This window comes from Triturus cristatus, chromosome 4_2 (genome assembly GCF_964204655.1).
Source record: "Triturus cristatus chromosome 4_2, aTriCri1.1, whole genome shotgun sequence".
In the NCBI taxonomy this organism is placed as follows: domain Eukaryota; kingdom Metazoa; phylum Chordata; class Amphibia; order Caudata; family Salamandridae; genus Triturus; species Triturus cristatus.
In genome coordinates this window covers 768,150,299-768,173,541 of record NC_140586.1, presented here as the reverse complement: position 1 = coordinate 768,173,541, position 23,243 = coordinate 768,150,299, and the positions used below count along the sequence as shown (strand labels likewise).

Here is a 23,243-nt window from a genome sequence, read left to right as displayed (position 1 = left end):
AGTATGCTGCATATTTATTACTCAAATTGTGTTGAGCATAAGGCTAAAATGTTTTAAATTATTGTAGCTTTGGGGCCTGGCAAGCTTAAATGACTTGTCAATAATGTTATTGCCACCATTGTTTTACTGAAACCAAGCCCTGTATACAGCATGTTAGGTTAAAGAGCTAGAGGGAACTTCCCTCTCACTTACAATTATCAAGGTGATGTTTCTGTAATTTGCTTTTGCATCTCAGATAGCTACTGCTACATCTACAAAGGCAGACACAGTAGTTACACTTATTTGATAAATTGCCTTAGTGGCATATGTAGTAGATAATTCACCTGCAGATCACAAATTCAAATCCTAGCAGGGGAAACTAAGCCTATGACCATAGTAGATTTGACACAAGGAGTACCATAGAGGTTGATAATATTAACCCCATTAGTCAAGTGCTCAAAGATAATTGAGTTATATTTGTAGATCAACAGGTCAATTACTTTTTAAAGATCTAATTTGAGTAGACCTCAAGGTCCCAGTAGTAAGCAAAAAGGGTACGAAATGCACTTGACACACTTTTTACACACCCACTCTTACATAACCATAAACAAACACTAGCTACCACCAATATATAATCAAATAAAAAAACACATCGAAAAACAGAGTTATGATTCTGACTCAAATGTGCAAAACCAGTGAAAGTCATCTGTTATGGTACACAATGCATCTCATAACTCATTTCGCTTGTCATGTTGAATTCTTGCTTCACTAGCTTTTTCAGTGCCATTGGCAAATAGGTGTTTTATGCATAGCTGCTGACATGAGTTATGATTCTGACTCAAATGTGCAAAACCAGTGAAAGTCATCAGTTATGGTACACAATGCATCTCATAACTCATGTTGCTTGTCATGTTCAATTCTTGCTTCACTAGCTTTTTTCAGTGCCATCGCCAAATAGGTGTTTTATGCATAGCTGCCGACATGAATTTTGTCCCTTGCATACAGTAATTGGGCAATTTCAGTGATTTAGCACATTTGAGCCAGAATGATGACAATGTATTCTTACCCCCTGTACCCTAGGCCCATCCCGCCATGCACCCAACCCAAGCAACATACAACTCCTGTGTCACATGGCCTTTTTACCCTCTCTCCCTCTTTCTCTGTGCCTCACTTTATCTCTATGTCTCCCTCTTTAGCTCACTCTTTATCTTTCGCTCTCTCCCTTCCTCTCTCTATGTCTGTCTCTTTCAATTTGGCTGTCTTCCTCTGTCATTTTTTCTGTGCCTCTCACTTTTCACCCACCCTACACCCCTTAACTTTTCTTCCATGCAGAGAGCTGAGTTAAAATTTGCATCCTGGACCTTAGCTGACTATGTAAAGCGACTGACAAATTTGATGTAGATCATGTAAGGGTAAAATGTTATAGGCAAATCAAAAAATGCCTATAGAGTGGGAATCTGTCCTGACCCCTAACTGTATCTTATTGACAAATATGTATGTTTATGTTTCCTTTACTGGAAGCAAAATTAATTCTCTTTTGACAATCAATATTAGTATTTGTTTCACATTTACTCACTATATCAAATGTGCCATTCTTCGTTTTTACGAATCAAACCGTACACTGCAATGGGTGATCGATGACCATCACTCAGGCCCTCGTCACCAGCCGCCTCAACTACAGCAACGCCCTCTATGCTGGCATCTTCATCCAGCTCCTCATAAGACTCCAGACCATACAGAGCACTGCTGTCAGACTCATCCTGGATATCCCCAAATGAACCCACATCGCCACCCGCCTGAAAAACCTTCACTGGCTCCCCATCCAGAAAAGAGGCCAGTACAAGATCCTCAAGCACGCCTACAAAGCCCTCCACATCTAATTTGTACTGAACTCTGTAACAAATATGTCATGCACATATATATGGCAAATGGAGTTTTGATATTCAGGGGCACAAGGCTTGGCGCAGTCATGAGTCTTACAATTTTTTGTAATCATTTGTGTCAATAGGTTTTAATGGTAACAGAAGTTTAATATATGTGATTTCAATTGTTTATCATAGCTTTTTTCTTTTCGTCATCCCTGAAGAAGCCCCAATGTCTACAGGACGAAGCACATTGGCTGTATTCATATTTCACATTATGAGAAGAAAATAAAGACTATCCTCTTGATCACAATCAATTTTGTGGAAATTGTTATTTAATTATGAAAGGGCTAAACTAGGGCTGACTGGGGCTAGGCTTGTTTCCTTTATTGTTTCCTTTACTCTTAACTGGGTACTTCTCTACAATTCTGTGTATTGCTTTTGTATATTTATATTTAAAATAAAAATGTTATCAAAATATGTTATTATTTATTTTTTTGTTATATATAATTTTTCACAATAATTATATGTGTATATTTTTAAAATGGTTAAAATACATGTATTTATTTTGACATTATTTCCAAAGAGGTTCTATTTTAAGTCCCTGCAGCCATTATTTTCCACAGGAGGATTTTCCAGTAGCAGTGGTTGGCCATGTGTGTCCATGACTTACTACTTGTTCTTTTTGAGTCTAGTAACTTTCACTTGTCAGATAGGATCCATCCCCTAAATTCAGGGTGTGTAGACATGTAAGTATACATTTTTGAGCAACTGTACACTTGTAAATGGTGAATAGCCAAAATTAGTAAAGTCCCTCAAATGTGTAAGAGTAAAGTAACACATGTAACTTACTCACCTGTGCCACTTACCTTTGAGAATAGCCCCAATTGTGTTTAGGCATGAATGCTGTGATAGCACAGCTGAAATCAGTACCATTTCCTTCTGTACCACACCTATCTGACACTCTATTCTTTTGCCCCTTCTTTTTCAATGCACAATATCTCTCTTGTTTTCTGACTGCTTGATTCCTTTAACTTCTTTTTTGGAACTCAAAAAATGAGTCAAAGTTCACAAAAAGATATTGTGTAACTTATCATGTTAACCCGGGATGTTGAAGTACTTTGTGAAGGAAATACATTAGTATGATTGACATGATATGTGCTTCCACATTTGTGCCAAGTTCACATCTTTTTCCTATTTCGTGTTCAATGTTCTTTTAATGGATAAATTTGTTTTTTCTTCCCACAAATATGTTTTGTTTGTTTTGCAAACCCCTTGTAAAGTATATATTGCATTGTATAGAATGAGAATTGTAGTCCTCGTACTAGCTAGCATGTGCATTCATTCATTGTCTATCTTGTATCATTGCCCAAGAACTGATAAGATGATTCAAGAAACTCCTCCTCAGCCTTATTAAAAGTGCCACTCCCATTTTCCAGAACCCCACCCCCCCCCCCCGCATGTTCAAGGGTGGTGCAATGTGTGCATGTCCGTTCTGGACTCAAGACAATATGCCAACTTTTAATTTGCCAGTCTTTTCTGCTTCCCCATCTATTGGTGTTGAAAGAAATCCAGATTCAAAGACATCTGCCCTAGTTTCCCATTTCCAACAGGAAAGTAAAATTATCACCATTGATATTGATGTTTACACTATCCACAACAGCCATATTATTCTTTTATAATTTTTATTGAAAGCAAATTTAAACACTTAATTTAATCTAGTGTCTATTTCATACATCATTTGGGAAAGTGAGTGTATAAGGCAACTTATACAGATGAAGAAACTCATTCTTATTCCAATTATTATTTAAGTTATTACCACTGCTGACTGATAGACCCCCTATTCTATCAATTGGATTTACATTAGAAACAGTATCTCACTATAGTTACTTTTTTATTCTTGATGAGAGATTAAACCGTGAAGCTCAGTTCAGTTATATGAAGTATGCAGATTTTATCAGATTTAACTTCAATTTGGTTGGTGCTTTGTTCTATCTATGTTGAAGGCCTATCAAGATCATGTATCACATTTTCTAGCATGATGCCAGAGAATGTTGCGAACCAATCAATCTGGCCTACGTGCTTTATACCAGGATAGATTTATTGTTTAACTGTATTGCTTTTTGAATTATTGATCCCTGAGCCTCGGCTCTTGCCTCTCCCAGTACCTGACATAGAACACATTTTGAGTTTCACCAAAGCTGTGAGAGGTCATTGGCTTGTCTCAGTGGAGCCTTCCAGCCAACTATTTTGTGGGAGCTCAAATAAAACACATATAAAGTCTATAGTCACCTTCGCATCGCAACTTGTCTTGTATTTTTGATACATGGAGTTTTATGGTCATATGCAAAAGATGTTTCAGAAGGTCAAAGTGTAGAATAAAAAGCGGCCTCAATTAATAAGAATCTATTTCAATATGAAACCCCAGTGTAGGGAACTATGCTAAAATTACAATAGGTTTTATCTGGCATTGACTACATGATTATTGCAGCAAGGAACTACAGACTGTAAAGGAAGGCAAGGCGAGGACAAATCATGTTTTGTGAATTTGCACTTAATTAGTGGAGCAAATGAACATAGACTCTGATTTACATTTGAAATAAATGTAGGACAAATTTAAAATTATGATGGAACAGTGTGGAAATGCATAATGATCTCCAGAGTGGTCTCTTTGGAACTAATTGTAAATATGATTTCATTCATGAACGGTCTTTGGTAAAGGAAACTGTCTTGAAGACTCTACAATAAAACACATCTACATACGATGTGACTCTCAAGAGTAATCATGTATAACTCTCTATTGTAATGGCCAAAACAGTGAATGAAACTCCTTTTGGTCGCTGACATTTGAAGTATTGTAAACATAGAAAAGATCTGGTAAGAGGAACAACAATTTTCCAAAACTCTTTAGGAAAAAATAGCCATTTTGTTTTTCCTTAATTCAAAAAGGGTTAGTAGCACATTTGGCAAGACATGTAGATCGCAGGGAGAGATAATCATGAAAAGGCATTAAAGTGCATTAAAGTGCATATCAAATTGCCGAAATGATAAGAAAACACACAGATTTAAAAAATATGGTAGATGTCATGTACTTAGGGCTTGAATTAGATTGTGGCAGATGGGATACTCCATCACAAACGTGACAGATATCCCGTCCGCCATATTACACATACCATAGGATATAATGCACTTGTAATACGGTGGACGGAGTATCCTGTCTGCCATGATCAAAATTAGGCCCTTGGTCTTTGATAGTTACACAAGTGTAGCAGCCCAATAATTTGCTTCAAAGGAGAACAAGAAGTAAATGCACAAGTGTTCTGCTTTCTTCACGACTGGCTTAATAAGTATGTAATTACACCCCAACTTCTGACTAGAGTTTGGTAAACTATTGAATTCCAGAGGATTCAGTGAGAGGTAAAATCCTTTTTTTCAATAAAGAAATAATAACCAGTTTGCGGAGGAAAGGCTGAACTCGGCCAGTAACCCAGGCCTCAATTGCTTTGTATAGTGAATATAGAGCAAGGTGCAAATGTTACTAATGGACCCTGGCAGCCTTGGATCTCCAGGTGATCAATAATAGAGGCTGTTTAATGTGTATAGGTAAAATCAAATCAAATGTAAACTGCAATAAAATAGACAAATATCTATATATGAGAATATCACTAAAAAGGGTTACGTGGAATATAAATGGCAGTACAAGATTATTAGGCCGGGCTATGTTATATAAAATTCTGGTCCAGCTCATAAATATTTGTAACATACATTGTAGCAGCAATTAGCCCATAGTTAGTATAGCCCAATGTGGCTTTCACCTTTACGTCTTTGTAAATACAGTTAGACCTTCAACCTTTGTCAATTAGAGTCAATTAAATCACATTTTAGATCCAGGAGCAGAAATGATAACTTAATCCTATATGCTCAATCTGTAGCAGGTGCTGGATCTTTTACACAGCCATCATGGGCAGCTCTACTCAAGTCTTCAATTGCCAGTTTCAGAAACTTTAGAAGCCGTGCTGTCAATTGTCTTCATTGATAGCATAATCTGGGGCAACTGCATGGATCTGCAAAAGAACAAGCTACCTTCAAGTGTGGACTGTCCTACAGCTTCTTAGAAAGCAGTCACCATGTTATTCCACATTATAAAGACATTATATTAAAAGTGAGAAAAGTGAAGTACCTGAACACAGTTAGATCACAGTCATGTGATTTATTAAATGACAATTTCTCTGAACCACTATAAAGGTGATACAGCATATTTTGGAGCAGGAAAGTGAACAAGGTGCATATCTCTGCATAAAAGGTTCTGCTAAAACCTCTGAGTACTTTCTCCCTGCATCTATGATTAAGATATTAAATTCTACACAGTATGGTAGATGCGGTTACAAGAGGGAAGAATTTTGTGCAAAAGGGAATAAGGCAAATACGGCAAGTGATTAAACAGTGAATACTAGGAGAGTATATTTTCAATAGAAATGTGATCTAATTTCAATACAGAAAATTGTTTCGCCTTACCTGCTCCAAATGCAAAGAAGAAACTTCTATCCCTGTTCTCCCTTAATAGACCCATGACACGTTTTGCCATTCTTTCATTCCTCTTGTAGATTAGCTCTTGCCGGAAGTAGCTGTCTATCTCTTGTGCCGTCACTTGCTCATGTGGGGGGAGGGTTGTGTTGATAAAGTTAGGGAGCTGTGAATGTAAAATGTTACAATCCATATTGGGTTAATATTTCCATTTCAGAGTTTTACTGATCATTTTCTAAAGATGCATTCAAAGCAACAACGCTGTCAAAAGAAATCAATATCAGAATTATTAAAGATTAAATAATATTTACTATGCTTCATTCGATTTTAATAGATTTTGTTAACTTACAACCTGCAATCATAATTAAGTAACATGCTGTAAGGCATGTGTAAGTGCCTTACAGTATACAGGTATGCATATATACAAGAATGAGTAAAAGTTATTCCTTAGGTTGTATCCTAATTCCTACAGAGCAAGGAAAGATCTATAATGCAGTCGGCTTGTACATAATGCATTGTATGACCCTAATCCAAAGTGAATGCCATATTACGAATTTCACTGAATGAACTCACTACAATTAAACTTGTGTTTTAATTTCAGAAGTTCGTAATTTACGAATTGCCCCTAGGAAGAGTGCTACTTTGTTTTTCGAAATTGGAACTTCAAAGTTTGAAATATCCTAGGATATCAAACGCAGTGTCATATAAAAAAAAAACTTTGTGTTGGGCCATCAGGGTGCTACTGGCCATGAGGGCTAAATCAAGTTGAACTACCTGAGCTAGGAGAGCGAGGCAGGGCTTCTATTCAGACCCTGAATGAGCTGCCCTTACAGGGCACTATCCGTCACCTTCTGTGACTGGCATCCGGGGAAGAATGTGTTCTACTCTTGATTCACTGTGACAAAGGCTCCCTAAGAGCAGGTGACTTCTTCCAAGTTTCATGCCTTGGGGGAACAGTCAACTGTATCCTATAATCCAGCATCTTCTTCTACAGATCTAGTACACTGCACTGCTTATGATTTGGGAGCTCTGGCCAAGAAGCACCGTTCTGGACCACAAAGCGCTTAGGAGACAAGACTGTAGCTTCAGGCGCTTGTAAAAAGACCAGAAGCTATGAAAGGAATTTCAGTGTTCCCGGGAAAAAAGCGTTGTGACTCAGTAGCGCATTCAGTTCCCGATATAAAATTGCGTTTTTCCTTCTGATTTGGCACTGATAGGGGTGAAGCCCTAAGGCAACAACTTTAACTTGCCTTAAAGAAGCTCAGACTCATTACCCCCAGGTCCCTCCGTCCTCGTCCCATTCCTTACAAAGTGGAGATTACTATCTCCGCGACAGAAAAAAAGAACAGGAGCATGCTGGGATACCTAACCCACTCCCTCCCGCTGGGAGTACATAAGCGGTACCAGCCCAGCATGCAGCCTGTTCTTTTTTTCTGTCTTCCGACAGATTAGGACGTGCTGATCTTACCTGTGATTTCTTCGTTGGATGTCTCGTGGGGCTGCTGGGCTGTCCTCGACATCCTCTTCCGCGTCTCCTGGCCTGCTGGGCTTGCTGGGAGTCGCGTTGATTGGCGCCCGGACCTTTGCGGCTGGGGCGCCGGATGTCCGGATTCCTTCCGGGTTACCGCGCGCGTCCTCCTACGGCTTGGCCTGGCTGGAAGACGCGCTGCTGTGGATGAGATGGGAGCCCAGGGGCTGCGCCGGGCGGTGCTCCTGGTCTCCCTTGGTGTGCTGCTCGCCTCCTTTCCTACCAGTGCCCCTGCTGTTCCTGAGGTTGGTGCAGGGATGATGCTTGATGGGGGTCAATGTCTGATCGGTGGCTGCAGCTCTCTTCCTCGCCCGGCGCTGGTGTCTTGGAGGGCGCCTGGGCTGGGTCTTGGGGGCAGGGCGCTTTTGGTGTGCTCTTCCTGCCCCTGTGGTGAGTACCGCATAGCGGTTCCGATTTCTTCCATGCTTGTTCCTCTGTCTCTGTGCTTTGCCTGCTGGGTCTGGCTGTGCACGGTGGGCTGCTTCGGCGGTCTTGGCTGGGGGTCTTGCTTGGCTGCTTCGGGGGTATTCTCGCCGTGCTTGCTGCCTGGCGATTTTTTGCTCTGGGGCCTGGCGTCCTCTGGTCTCACCGTTTGCTGGTTGATTCCTGTTGGGGTTTGTCCGTGCTGGCTTCTGGCGCTCCCTGTTCCTGCTTGCTGGGTTGGGGGCGTTGCGTGGCTTTCTGCGCTGTGTCCCTGCCTTGCTTCCCGATGCTGCGGGGGGGGGGTGGTGCTTCCTCCTCCTGTTCTGGGTTCCCTGTCATCAGGAGCTATAGCTCAATGGTGAGTCTTGTGCCTACGGTTGTAAAGGGTCTCACAGGACAAGGGTTCGAGTCCCGCACACTCTGTCTGAGTGGCATAAGGTGGCAAAGTTTCTCTCTCTTCTTTAAAGCTCCTTGTTTCCGCTTGCTCGACGCTTGTTGCTGAATGGCGTCTGGGCGGAGGGGTTGGGGGACGGTCTCTGTTTTATGGGGTTGGCCTGTCCCCCTGGTGGGTGCCGTTTTTCTTTTTTCCATGTGCTGCGCTCTTCTGCTGTGCTGGCCTGCGGCCTTGGCTCCCTGTTTTCCACTGCTGGGGGTGTGCCGGGGCGGGCGGGTGCTGTGGCTGTCCCCCGTTCCCCTGTGCTCGCTTCTGCTCCCCTGGGCTAATTTTATTTTCTGGTGAGGTTCGTCCTGGTTCGTTCCTCTGTCCTGTGGGCTTCCTGCCTTCCTGCCCTACGTGCTTCTGTTTCCCCCTGGTTGGTGCTTGGTTGTCTGTTCGCACGGATTCTTCAGCCTGCTGCCTGTCCGCCCTGTTGGTTCCTGCTGTTCTTTTATGGCCAGCCCTGGTGCGTGCCTGTCTGGGTGCCTGCCTGCGGCTCAGGCTGCTGGGCGCTTCTTGCGTCCTTCCAGGGGTGTTGGTGTGGCCCGTGCTCGGGGTGCCTTGTTTTTTTCTGCCCCCCTGTGCCTGTCCGGTGCTCTGAGCTTCAACGTGTGGGGTTTCCTGGCCTGTGGCCTTCCCTCCCTGCTGGCGCCTGCTCCTGTCTTGGTGTTGCGGCTGGGCACGCCGGTGCCCTTGTGTCCGCTCTCTCCTGCCCTCCGGCGTATATTCCTGCCTGGGTTGGTGGGCTCCTTCCCCGGCTGGTTCCCTGTGGGTGTACTTCGTGCTGGTTGTGGTCGGGGGGGGTGGGCCTGTGGCCCCCGGTGTTCCCCAGTCTGAGGATCCTCCACTTTGCGCTTGGCCTCTGCTTGTGTTTGGCTGGGTTGCTCCTTGCATCCTGCATCTGGGTCCTTGTTGCTTCCGGACTCCCTGTTTCTTGGGTTCTCGGGGGGGGGGGAAGGGGCTGTTGTGCCTTCCCTCTGTTCCGGTGGATCTTGGCCTTGGTTGGCTGTTGACTCCGGGGCATTCCTGGTGGGCTTTCTGGCTGGTGTTGCTGCTTGCCTCTTCCCTTTTGCCTGGTGCTGTGTTGTGGTGCGCTGGGTTGACTGATGGGGTTTGGTTTCCTGTTGTGGTTTCCTTTCCCCTCGTGTCTCTTCTTTGTGGCTTGCGGTCGTTTGCCTCTCGCTGCCGCTCCTTTGCCTCCTGTGGTGGCTGGGGGTTGTGGGTCTTCCTTGGCTTCTGCCTGGGTGGTTCCTTGTTTCTTGGGTGCACTGCTTCTGGGCCTCTCCCTGTTTATGGGTTCGGGTTGCCCTGTGCCCTTCTTTCATGCTTTGGGTGCCGCTCCCGATGTCCTCCTCGCCGTGCCTTATCTTGGGCTTGGCCAGTGGTTTTGTTGGTGGGACTGCCGGTTGTGGTCTAGCCTCCCGTAGTGTGTGGGCCATGTTGCTACGTCCCCGCTCCTCTTTTCGGCCTTGTGCTGGTGGTTGGCTTTGCCTGGGTCCTGGGGCTCTGGTTTTCCCCTTGTGGGCCTTTTCCTTGGGCTTGGGGGTTTCTCGCTCCCGTACGGCCTGCTTTCGGCCTGTGGTGTCTCTGGCCGTTGCTCTTGCTGGCTCTGCGTGCTTTGTTCTTCCCTTTTGGGTGTGTGCCCGCTCCCCCTGGGGGTTGTGCGCCTTTGGTTTCTCCGGGCTCCTCTCCTTTGGTTTGGGGGTGCCGGGGGTGTTCCGGGGTGCTGATGTGTTTCCTCCCTCCGGTCCTTGTTTTTGGGCCTGCCTTTGCGGGTTCCCTGCCTGGGTCCCTGCCTGTGTTCTTCCCTGGCCGCTCGTTCTCTGGTGCTTTGGGCCTCTTTTGGCCTATTGCTGGCCGGTGGTTCTGGCCCTGTTGGTCTGGGTGCCGGGTTGGTCCTGTGTTCTTTCCTGAGCTGCTCCTTTGCGCCTGGCTGGTGTGCTGTGACCTCTGTGTTGGTTGCCAGTTGTGGCTTGCCGGTCTCCCTCTCTGTTCCCCGGCTGCTTCTCCTCTCTTGGTGGCTTGGCTTGCTTTGGTGCCGGTCCCTGGTCCCTTCTTGTTTGGGGTTTTTGGGTTTGGGTCGGTTGACCCTTTGCCTCTCCTTTCGGGTTCTGCTGCTCCAATTTGGGGCCTCCGGGCTGGCTGGCTTGTCCGTTGTCCGGTTGGCTTCTTGGGTCTTCTGGGCTGCCTGCGTTGTTGGGCTGTTGGCCTCCTTGTTGGTCGTTCCTGTTTCGCCCTTTTTGGGGTACGCCTTAGGAGGTTCCTTGGTGTCCTCCTGACCTATGGGTCGGCTCTTGGTTGGTGGGGGTTTCTCCTTTCCGGTTCTGGGGTTTATTTCCCCGATTCTGTGTTCAGCCCTTGGTTGTTCTCTCCTGGCTGTTCGCTGACCGTGTGTGGAGTCTGCTTTGGGTGGCGCTTGTTGCTCTCCCTGGCCTTGCTTAGGTGGGTTCCTGGGTTCGTGTCCCTGTGTCTCCTGCCTTTGGTTGCCTCGGTCCTGGCCTTTTGACTGGTTCCTGTGACCGGGTTTTTTTTCCCCCGACGTGGCGGCCTTGGCTGCGGCCTTCCGGTGTCTCTGCTGGGGTTGACGGCTTGTCTTCCTGCCTTTTGGCCTGGGCCTTCTGTCCTTTCCTCTTCGGTCTTTGAGGCTCTGCGGGTGTCTCCCCCTGATGTGTTGGGGTTGGTCCTGTGAATGGTCGCGCTCGGTGTTTTCCGAGTTTGACGTGCCTCTTCGTTCTCCTCTTCATTCCCCTCGCCTCTTGGTGTGGTGTTTGTGGATTGGTCCGGCTGTGGGTCGCCTTCTTCTCTGTTCTGGGGGGTTCGCTCTCTGGCTTGCCCTACTATGTTCCTTCCTGGGTCTTTGGCGTGTCTCCCTGTGCGTCATGCTCTCGGGTGCTCTGCGTTGGGCCTGGTTGTGCTGTTTTGTCCCATTTGCTGCAGCTGCTTGGTGCTGCCTGGGGCTGTGGGCTTCTCCCTTGGTGGTTTTTCTCCCGGGTTGTTTGTCCTTCCTGGTTGGATTGCTCCTTTGGGGCGCTTCCGCTTCTCCGGGGTTCCCTTTCCCTGGTGGTTAGGGGTGGTGGTTTCTCTTTCTGCCCCTCTGGGGGTTTCCTTGGGTCTTGCTTCTGAGTGCGGGGCCTCCTTCGGGCTTTCCTGGGGGGTCTTGTGTTCGTTTGCGGTCCTTTCTTGCTAGTCCCCTGCTTCTTTTGGGGTCTGGGTTCTTTTCGGCTTGGTTGGAGGCATGGCTGGTTGTGTTCTCCTGCCTGCTTTTCTTGTGGGCTCCCTATTGCTTCTGTTGGGGTCCGTTTTTCTCGGTCTGGTGACCCTGGCTTTGGTGGGGTTCCGGTAGGCCGGGTTCTCTGCTTTGGTATTCTCCACTTTGTAAGGAATGGGACGAGGACGGAGGGACCTGGGGGTAATGTCCTATTACTTACCGGTAATCTTCATTACTCCTGGTCCCGTAGTCCTCGTCCCATTCCTTACTTCCCTCCCTCCCTCCCTGGCGGCCGGCCTTCCGGTTGTTGGCTTGGTATTTTCAGGCTGCATGCTGGGCTGGTACCGCTTATGTACTCCCAGCGGGAGGGAGTGGGTTAGGTATCCCAGCATGCTCCTGTTCTTTTTTTCTGTCGCGGAGATAGTAATCTCCACTTTGTAAGGAATGGGACGAGGACTACGGGACCAGGAGTAATGAAGATTACCGGTAAGTAATAGGACATTACAGGGCATGCATACCTGTTATGGCTAGAAAGGTTTGACCTGCAGATCATTGTCACCCAAGACATGGCCTCTGCTTTTCGCACCGCACCCTATTTGTTTACCAAATCTTGCATTGTCTGAGAGTATAAAACCAGCAATCGTCGAAGTTTGTATTTTTGCAGGGACAAACTTTAGGTGAAGGTTGGCTCATGGCCTTTTGGGATTTATGGATTACAGGGTTATTGGGCGGCTCGGTTGCATGTTTGTCCCGAGTTTATTTAGCTTGTGAGAGGAGTTTTCTGTTATGTACACATGAGCATTGATTTATGCACATACGTTCATGGCAGCATTAACCCGCCTAAAGATGCGTGCAGCACATCACATGCTACCTTTGTGTTGCATTCCAAGCCACTTGTTTTGATGAATGTCACAGGCAGCTCGTTACAGAAAACAGTCAATTTGTATTGGTCCAGAAAACGTGGAAAAACAAATACTCGTAAGTACATGTACACTTCGGCAGTGGCTCAGACTTATGGTTTAATCAAGGAAATTAAAAACAAAATACTCATTCATTTGTTTGATGGATGAGTAGATATATTTTCCATATCCATCGCTGCAGAAATGGAGGCTGCTTTTTCCAAAGATGCATTGCAGTGTGGCCTCGAAAAGAGCGCGCTAGAGGCTGTCAGAGGAAACATGATGTCACGCCCTTGAAGGACGCAGTAAATTATGGCGCGCCTAATGACCACCACACTTAACATGCCCACCTCACTTGAAAGAGCAGCCAGTAATGAGTTAAGTGTTTGTGTACATCAGCACACAGTAGTGTAACCGCACTCCCGGCTTCTGTGCCTGCGGCATCCTAATTTCTCCTCAGCATCTCGAACCCTTTCTGCAGTTGTGACACACACCATGCTTCTGCAGGACGGCAGCTGCCCCGGTGATTAATGTGCCCTTTGCCCCCCTAACCGCCAGCCAGAGATCAAGAACTCGAGAAACAGTCCCAGCCAATTAGCGGGCTGTTAACCGCAGTCAGGCCCTCGTTTTTCCCCTTCAGCGTGACGCACCCTCCAGACAGTGCAAACTATGTGCAGTGTCTGCAGCGTCTGCGCTAATGATGGCGCCCTGTGCATCGTCAAGATAAGAGCGTCTGTGTCTGTCTCCTCCGCTCCGGGTTTACATTGCATAATGCAATGATCATATTCACACATGAGGATATATGAAGCGGTCCATTAATAACTGACTTAAGAGCCAGCACTGGGCTGTTTCTGATTTATGCGAAAAGATAAGTCGCAGCAACACCCCCTGAAAGTTGCGCGGTTCAGGAATGCGAGGCGGGCTATCTATCAGGTGCAAGGGGACAGGGAGCAGAGGCAGGTGTGATGGGGCGGTCAATTAACTAGATGGTTCTCCTTTAAAATCAGGGTTTAGGAACTCCACTTTTAGGTCCTTCACAGATGTACAACAATATGTATTAAAACGCAAGTACAACAGAATTAATCGTAAAGTTTTAAATGTCGTGAGCAGTTCTTACAGTCTAGCTGAATGCTTTGGATTCTGGGATTTGTAATCCGTTCGTAGCCCATTAAAGAACCAAGTCCCAGAATGATGCACAGCAAAAACCTGGACCAGGCGATCAACTCATGATGTGGAAACCTTAAAATCCCTGGCAGCACTGCAGGGAGTTTTGCACCCGATTCAAAATGTGAATGAGCCTGAGGGTAGAGCTTTGGAAAACACCAGGGCTTAATATTTTGAATGGATAGTCCAAAAATATTGGTTGAGCAGGTGCTTGTTGCATGGAGGATGTATTAATGCTGTCATTTTCAGGATAGCCTTTGTAACCTTGTGCAATTTATATGGACTCATTTACAAACTACCTTTTGTAGTACATAAAGTAATACTACGGTAGTTCTTCTTACTCAATACAAAATGCAATTCACAGGCCTACAAGTGTAAATCTCCACCTTAACTGCTCCTGTGTTTTATTTGGGTTGTTCCTCATGCATGTAATTTCACTAGAGCCAAGGAGAGGTTTAGGGAGGGATAGACGCCCATCCACAAAAGTGCAAACTAATTGCTGTTCATAAACAACACTTCTAAAGTTAATGTAGCCAAATCAGAATCGAACCAGCAGTAAACGTACTCCAGCTCAGACCTGGGGAAAGTCCAGCCAGACCAACCACTGGTACTGAAGAACCATCCCATGGAAAATAATCGACGCAGGGACTTAGAATAGAACCCAGTAGGAAACAATGTTAAAATAAATTAATTCATTTCAATAAAAAAAAAAATACACATATCATGATTGGTAAAATGTATATATAACTAAACATAACTAATACTTTATGATAACATATTTTAATAAAATGTGTTATGTTAAAAAATAAATGCAACTTTATTTTTTATAATAATTAAATTAATTGTAATTAATTCCGAACATAAATATTTTGTAACTTTTAAAACATAATAAATATAAACATTTTAGTTTAGGTGGGTTTTTAATTAATCTAAAAACAATAATTCAATATAATTAAATGTATTAAATATTTAATTAAAAAGTACTTAAGAGGGCTGTCGCTCTTTTGTTTTGGTCTACATTTAAAATAAAAATGTAGACTTTGTAAGAACTTGCTTGAAACAATTAAATATAATCTCAGCATATGTGCTGAATCACCTGCATTAAGATACAAATGTATTTTTACCTCTTTAGTCTGGGAGTAGAACTACCTACTCTACAAAAGCTACCTATTTTATAGAAGTATTTTATAGACTCATTAGTTGTGTAATAAAATACATGAAAAATAATATTAATTTTACACTTTTCTGAATATGTGTTGATGATAAATTTAGTTGCATACTCAAATTTACAAAGTGTTGATATTAAAGGGCCGATTACGATGTCGGACGGAAACCCTCTTCCTGACACTAGGACTCTCCTAGACCATGTCACAACCCTTTTGACCAATTTGGTCAGTTTACAATTCGACTGACCGATTATGATGTTGGCGGTCGGTTTGTAAACTGCACAGTCTTTCCGAATCGGTTCCGACCAGCTCTCAGTGACCCGCATCATAGAGCTCTACAGAGTGCGTTTCTGACCGAGTGATTACGATGTCGGTTTCCAACAGCCTTTCTGAGTTGGCCTGTCCGACACGAACAGGCTGTCGGAAAGTGACTTCATCCTGAGGCCTCCGGTTGTGGGTCGAGGGGGTACCTAACGGACCCCCCCTATAAAAATCTGCACTGTGTGGCAGGCACCGAGGGGTGCATGCGACAGGGTGCAGAGCTTTCCGCCCACCCCCATTTCCCCATAGGAGCCTGTGTTGTCGGGCAGAACACGGGCTCCCATAGGAGTCAATGGTAATCCGACCGAACAGTGTTCGCTCGCATCGTAATAGGTCAGGAGGAACCGCTGACCACAAGTCGGTCGGTCCTGATTCCGAGACGGTGTTGGGAGGAAGAAACTCTGACCGACATCGTAATGAGGGCCTAAGTTGTACAAAAACTACTGGAAAATGTGAATTGTAAAAAGTTTATATGCAATTGATAAGATATGTGACTGACTAACAGGCTATTGGTAGATTCTGTCCTCTTATAATTGGCCAATGATCTTTAACTTACATAAAAAACTGACTAAACTCTTGTCATTTTGAAGAGTTTAAGAATTTAATAAGTTTTAAGTTGATGGGTTGTGCTGTAAGTGAGTGAATAATGTATACAATAAATTATTGCCACTAAAACAGGGAATAGGGGAATGTATTCAATGACCAAATCAAATTTTACATGCTAAGGTTGGATCCACACAGGGCATTACCGGTGGTTTAGCACCCTTGGAGGCCTGTTTTGAAAGCCCATTGCCTCTCCTGGTGCCTCTGTCACTCTTCCCAGCTCACAGAGATTATATGCATGGAAGGAAGAGAGAACACTAGCAGAGAGGGCGAAGAGAGAGAGGAAAAAGGAGAGAGAAACAATGGATTGATGGAAAGATAGAAACAGTGAGAGCAGATTAAAGAAGCGGGCTGGTTTAGCATTTTCACCAGGGCTGCTTTTGTTCCAACCCTAAATCCGTGGCAGCTTGTGTTGAAGAAATCTTAAAGAATGTCTTGTGCATAGGTTCTCTAAAGGTCATTGCTGCATATGCTGCCTATAGATTATCATGTCAGTCTAAGGGTCAGTTTTAAAGAAGAGAAAATTATGGAGCAAAGTTCTCTAAATTATCAGTGATTATGGACACAGTCAAAAATGGGTTCCTCTCTTATTTTTGTATTTTTCAATAAAAATGTTTATCCCCAAAAAATTAAGTGAAAAAAATAATGGGTTCCTCAACCCTACAATACATGTGATAACTTTTTGTGAGGAGGAAAATGGCAATAGGAAAGAGGATAGGGTGAAGCAAGAAACATGGCTCATTAAAGGCTCATAATCCCTGGAGTTATGAAGCTGCACAGGTGCAGGGGATATGCGACAAACTCAGACTGATATTAGATTGGCTCTATGACCAGCTTTAAACCTCACTCACACTTCATTGACAGTACTTCAGACTTGAAAGAAAAGTCTGCCTAATGAAAAGAATATAAACTTTTGTCATAAATATCGAAATGGAATTACGAGATTTGCAGAAATTCAATTGTATGCACTAGTTATGGTACAGTAGAATTTCTGCTACTGTTGATTTACAGGAAATACTTTTTATCTACGCGAGCATCTAATACTGGAAGGTTAGTTCACATCTATTACTGGTCTGATTTGACAACATAGGGCTTTTTAAAGTAGATGTTCCCTTTTTAATGCACTGAGGACAAACTACATCAAATGTCCTAAACTTTCCTTAGAAGTCTGGAAGGAACATGTAGCACTCAGGGCTTCACTATGAGTGACCCTGGCTAATCCAGATGAGGCCAGTAATGGGAGTAAATTGTGATGTTTGACAGTGTGAAACACTGGGGTAAACATGTGGGCATCGACAGGGAAGCCTGTTATCTTCCCAAAATTTGAAATCCCTGTTACTTCTTTAACTCCAGAATTAAAGGGTCCCCTGTTACAGCAAACCCAGGACATGAAATAACCGGGGTTATTCAGGGACACTCAGTAGAGAAACCAGTCACACTGGATTAAGAGATATCTATATTGGCCAGCAAGAGACATAGTTGCCATCAAAATGTGGGTCACAGAAAAGTGGCAACACTTTGAAGTTTAGCAGATGCCATACTGAATAGCTATACCTCCTTTGCAGACAGGTATACAGACACAGTATGGGCCTGATTCACAAAGGTAATTTTGCATGTGTTGATTTATTCATGTGTGGATCTACTCCTATATATAGGTATAGCTTGAAACCTTTTTGCTATTCATCATTTCTGAGAAGAAATATCTAGTTGTAGACTTTGTCGTCTTTCCACTTCTTTACGGAGATTTCCATTAATTGGTCTACGATCTCTCTATAGGAAAATATAGGAAAACGTATTTAAGTTAATGTTTTATAAAACAAATCAAATTAATCAAATGTAAAATAACAAATGATTCATTATAAAAGATCACATTAATCTAATGTTACACTAAAATGTAAAATAAATGTAAACAAATAATATTAACACACCTCCTAAACCAATTACGCAAATGTTTTCAAATATATCTTTTTTTTATTTTTAACAATTTTGTACAACTAAAATCAATCACCATCACTTACATATTTATTTTCATTTAATTTGGAACAGAGAACGTTTTAAGTTATGCTTTTATTTAACTGTAATATTTTTTGATTGTTTACACTAAGTAAAAAATTTAATTTAATATACTTTAAATTTAATTGAATCACTTAATTAAAAAATAATGAAACATGGCATCCGCCCATAAGTTCCAAGTGGGTGATATTTTTCAGAGGTCAGTTGCCCTTCATCTACATGAAACTACTTCTTTGCCTGCATCAGCAAAAAAACAAATGCACTCCAAGCATAATCATCTGTTTTCTCAGTGTGTTTCCTTGTCTGTCTCATTCCATGGCCTTCAGTGTTCTTGTCGCCTACTGTCTGCAATGTCTTTACTGTCTGTTTCTATGTCCTTGAACCTTAGAACTGTAGAGTGTGTCTCAAGGTTAGAATAAGTGGGAAGTGGTATTTGTGATTCCAGGCACTCTGCTGATGCATTAGCACTGCAAGGAGATGCCAATGGTCACTGGAGCAGTTCCAGGGAGGGGTTATGATTACGCTTATTACAGGTTTCCTCTGACTTTTCTGAGTGCGGTGTCTGTGGGTACCTGAATGCAAGTGCCTTAAATAACGTGTGATGCAGGTGATATTATAGGCTGTTTCCAGGATCATTAGGAGATGGAGCATCAACTTGATGGCGAGGGTAAAATATGGTTCTGGGTCATCGGAAGGTGTCTGGGTCTCATCTGATATAAGTCCTTTCTCTAAGAGGGTGAGAGAGGTATAGAACTTTGGAGCAGAGAGGTAAGGTAAAGGGAAGGAGTTCATGATGGCAGTGTTCTCAGATGACATCATACAAGCTTCTTTTGTACACATTACTCTATAAACCAGCATGGCATTTGAGGCGTGAAAATAAGTACAAAATATCTCAGAATAAAATTAAGCATCATTAATGCCACCACAGATACAACTCCCTAAGGTGTAGCAAGCATGTGTTATATGCAACACTGACCTTATACCATACACTTCACGGGTAGTTTTGTTCACATTAACAATAAACCACAGATATATGAGAAATCTTCATTGCACACGCTGTACAATATGTATACAACTGTTCAGAGAAAGCCAAGTTCCTCAAGATACTCAAAGTCTGTTCCAAAATTAACAAGCACTCTCTACCAGCCTCCCCCCACTCCTCCAACTGACACTTTCATCCTCTCATCCTGTAAAACATGATGGATTTTCTCCTCAAAATCAATGAAAAAACACTTGATAAAACACCTGGAATCTCTGTCTGTAGTGTTACTTCCTATTCTAGGAAGAAAACTTATAATCAAAGAGGACATATATTGACAATTGGCACCATTCCGTGGCATTTTGGTATGTGAATACCTGCCGGATTCCAAAATTCTAGCCCTCTTGTACCAATATCTGGTGGACCAATTACTCATGGTGTGGGCCAAAGTGGGCTGAATCCACACATGATAAAAACAAGGATATAATTTCATAAGTTATTTCAAATGCACAAAAGGAAGTGAAAATTAACAAGTCAGTATGGGAATGTGTTCACTTTGCCACTGGATTCAAGCTAGCCTGGCTGATAAGATGTATTACCCAGAAAGCGCTCCCAGGATGCTTGTTTACGGTCCGGGGAAGACCTGGCTTGGCAGTTCGGGCTGGACTGTTCCCATGAGGCACAGGGTCAAGACTGATTTTCATTTAACTGGGTCTGAACTAGGGTGGCGAAGTGAGCTAATGATGGATTTAAGCCAGATCTGTGACTGGGGGTGAGTGTCTGAAGTAAGTGCTCCGTCCATCATCTCTTTGTGTGTTGTGATAATGGCCATCTAGCACAAATGTATAACATTTGTAGCATGCACTACGGTTCGCTAACTTTGAGATTACTATATATTGTGCTGAAGTGGAATTGTACAATTAGCATTCTTGTCAACCATACCACAAACTACAATTACCAATAATGATTTAAGCACACTCCAATGAGCTACCTTATCTCTTGACCGATAAGGTTTGCCCAAAGCTTTTCTTTACAATGTTTTTATTTTGTATTAAAATGTATATCTTTTACTTTTGATAATACACTGACCCATAGGGATGTTATCATTCAGCAATTCATTATATGGCGGCATGCAGTGCATTCCAATGGCATTTCTCCATTACAGTGGCGGGACCCGTTCCAGATATTCCATATTATTTATTTTCATGTCAAGTAAAGGAAGGAAATTTATAACGTAATTATCTAAAAAAAATAATAATCTTATCTGACGTGCTAGATCTAAGAGCTTGGAGTCTGGTAACAAGGTTAAAGTGCTTTGCAGCAAACAGTTTTATGTATACAAGCAGAGTGATTTATGACAATAGCAGATCACAATTTCCTAATGTAGTTTGTTATAATGAGTCATATTTCCCAACAGTAATCGCTAAAGCGTGTCACAGACCCAAATTTCACCTAGCACCAGGATTAGCTTTTTGGTGGGATGTTTTGAAACAAAGAGCTCCCTGGAAAATGTCTGAGTGTCAAAAACAAGTGGTAGGGTCTTGAAAATACTGATCATCCTGGCCTAAACTTCTGCTCTGAGCATAACACTTTGAAACATTTTAAATGCATACGTCTACAGCTGTTAATCAGTAACGGATTTAATATACAACTTCCAGTGCTCACTTCTAAAGAAAGTTTGTCACTTTGTTGCAAGGATTTTGCTTGTCCCAGGTGTTTTTTGATGATTTTCCATTTGGGTAGTCCTTCTTCACTAGTAATACGGCCATTTAGAGGATATGTGTTGACAAGTAGCATCATTCCGTGGCATGTAATGGTAGTGCAGTAAGACATCTGCTCACATGGGCCTGAATATTTCACAATCCCTGGAAGCAAAAGGATGTCTCCATATGTGGGCATCCATAGCACAAACATGTGCAGAAGAAAGCTGTGAACTATTAAAACAAGCATTTGCAATGCAATAGGTCTCGCATTTTCGAGAGTTTGAGCTATTGGCATTGTAAAAGACGCTACCTTTTATTTATGTGTTGTTTTTAAAACAGATAAAAAGGCACTGTCATTTACAATGCCAGTAGCTTAAACTCTTGCAAATGTGAGACCCATTGCATTGCAAATGCATTCGGCGCTCGTGCTATACATTTTTTTTTAAAGCCTTGGGAGAGAGCGTGTTCAGCCCACAACAGCAGGTAGGACAAAGCTATTTGAGAAAATAGGGCTTGGAGGCTGTAATTAAAGCCTACCGAATAACTACACTCCTAGCAGGAGGTGTCGCCATGGGAGGTCACAAAATGAAACAAGGCGCTACGACGGAGGGGCTAGTAAGCCTATTGACCAATGAACAGCCACAGTTTACAGTGGACAATGACACAAGCCAATGAAAAATATGGGTGGAGAGTGGGCGGAGCTTCATGTTCCTACCTGAATACAGCCTGCTTTGCAGCGCATGTGCTGCCCAGGCTCGACCTAAAAAATTTGAGTCAACAAGAAGTAGAAGAGAGAGGGATGGAGGGAGGAATGGATAGAAGAAGAGTTGGATAGCAACATTGTAGTGAACACAGGCTGGAAGGAAGGGAGTAGCGAGCAGGAGTGGGTAAGGTAAGTAAGGGGGAAGAGAGAGATAAGTGGGGGTGAGCAGGAAGTAGGAGCATATGATGAGAAAGAGGGGACAAGGTGGAGAGATGAGGGATCAGCAGAGAGGGAACAAAGTATACAGAAGTATCTAGGAGGCAGAAAAGAGAGAGAAAGAGAGGGAAGGCATGCAAGGATGGGAAAACGGGATGGCGAGAGGTAGTGAGACCACTGGGCTGCTGTCGCCTCAGAGCCAGGGAGAAGACCCGACGGCGCCCTCACCTCAGCGCTGGCTTGTCCCCCCTTCCAACAACCGCCTAGACCTTAGTGCCTCTGCCTATGATGCAGCAGCCGCGGCCTCTGACTTCGCAGTCAATGCGGCCACACTCCTGTCCTATGCCGCGGCAGGGGTGAAGGTGCTACCACTGTCCCAAGGCCAGCAGCGCCGCCATGCTCTCCTGTTGGTCCAACACAGGCCACCTACCTCCCTCCAACCCGTACTTGCCTCAAACCTCTGAGGATGAGAGCATGGGTGCGGCCAGCACGGAGCGCTCCCTGCTCCCCAGGGATGCCAAGCCCAAGGACCTGTCTGATCGAGACCATCAAATCAATTGACTCTACTGATTCTGGGATTTGCGAGCAGGCCAAACGAAGGCGCCTCTCCCCTGAGGACACTCCCCTGTCTGACACCTCTCCCCACTCAAAAGCGAAGACCTACCATCCAGGGACTGTGATAAGCACTGCGCCAAGGACATCCATGGCTTCTATGGCTTTAATATGCATGCGTAGACATGCTCCAGATGTACCTAGGCATGTCTTGGGGCAAGCAGGGCTTCATAGGCTTGTACAATAAAGTCTGGGACACACACTTCAGTGGCTTGCACACCATTGCTGGGACATGCAGTACTTGAGAAGATTCTACAGCTAAACCTGGGACAAGAAAGACTTCAGTGGCATCTGCGTTCATGTCCCTGGAATGCATACATCCAATGGCGGGTTCAATCCTGCTGGGGCCCAAACAAAGCCAGCACTCAGGAAATGGCGGGCCTTATATCACGACCAGTGTACCGAGAACGTCATACACCGCAGTAGCTGTTTCACCTGCATCCGCCAATCATATTACGTGCTTCTCTGGCATCGAGGCCCGTGGGTAGAACAAGCCAACGTCCTACAAGTCATCTGTGCACTACCAAGCCCAGCCAAACTAATCTGACACAGGCTATGATGCGCATCCATTTTAAGCTTGCTCCTAGAAAGCATCTCAGCAATGATGAGCTGGGTTACTAAAATGCGACTATTACAATTAATATTCATGCATAGGTGCTTCTCACAGCAGTACGGAGCAAACTCTGCGCTCTACATCCCGCCAATGACAAATTAAAACAATTCTCTGAACTCTTTCGAGCGTGCGCCGTTCCCCATGTCGATGGATCACTGAACCTAATGTGGACATGTGAAACCTTACTATTCTCCCCCCTCCCGTCTGCACGAGGCTTAGACACTGTTGTAAGCTACCGTGTCCCATCAAAGGCTACACAGACTTATGTCCCGCGACTCTAGCACTAGAATT

General features: G+C 44.0%; 1 protein-coding gene across 1 annotated transcript in view; it reads right to left on the bottom strand.

Moving 5' to 3' along the window:
* The window catches only part of LOC146835008 (metalloprotease TIKI2-like), a 606,712-nt gene that overhangs the window by 219,757 nt on the left and 363,712 nt on the right, over nucleotides 1-23,243 (bottom strand). The window contains exon 4 of the mRNA XM_085602674.1: nucleotides 6,357-6,531. Coding sequence (XP_085458800.1) covers nucleotides 6,357-6,531 — 175 coding nt within the window. The remainder of the gene's footprint in view (nucleotides 1-6,356; nucleotides 6,532-23,243) is intronic.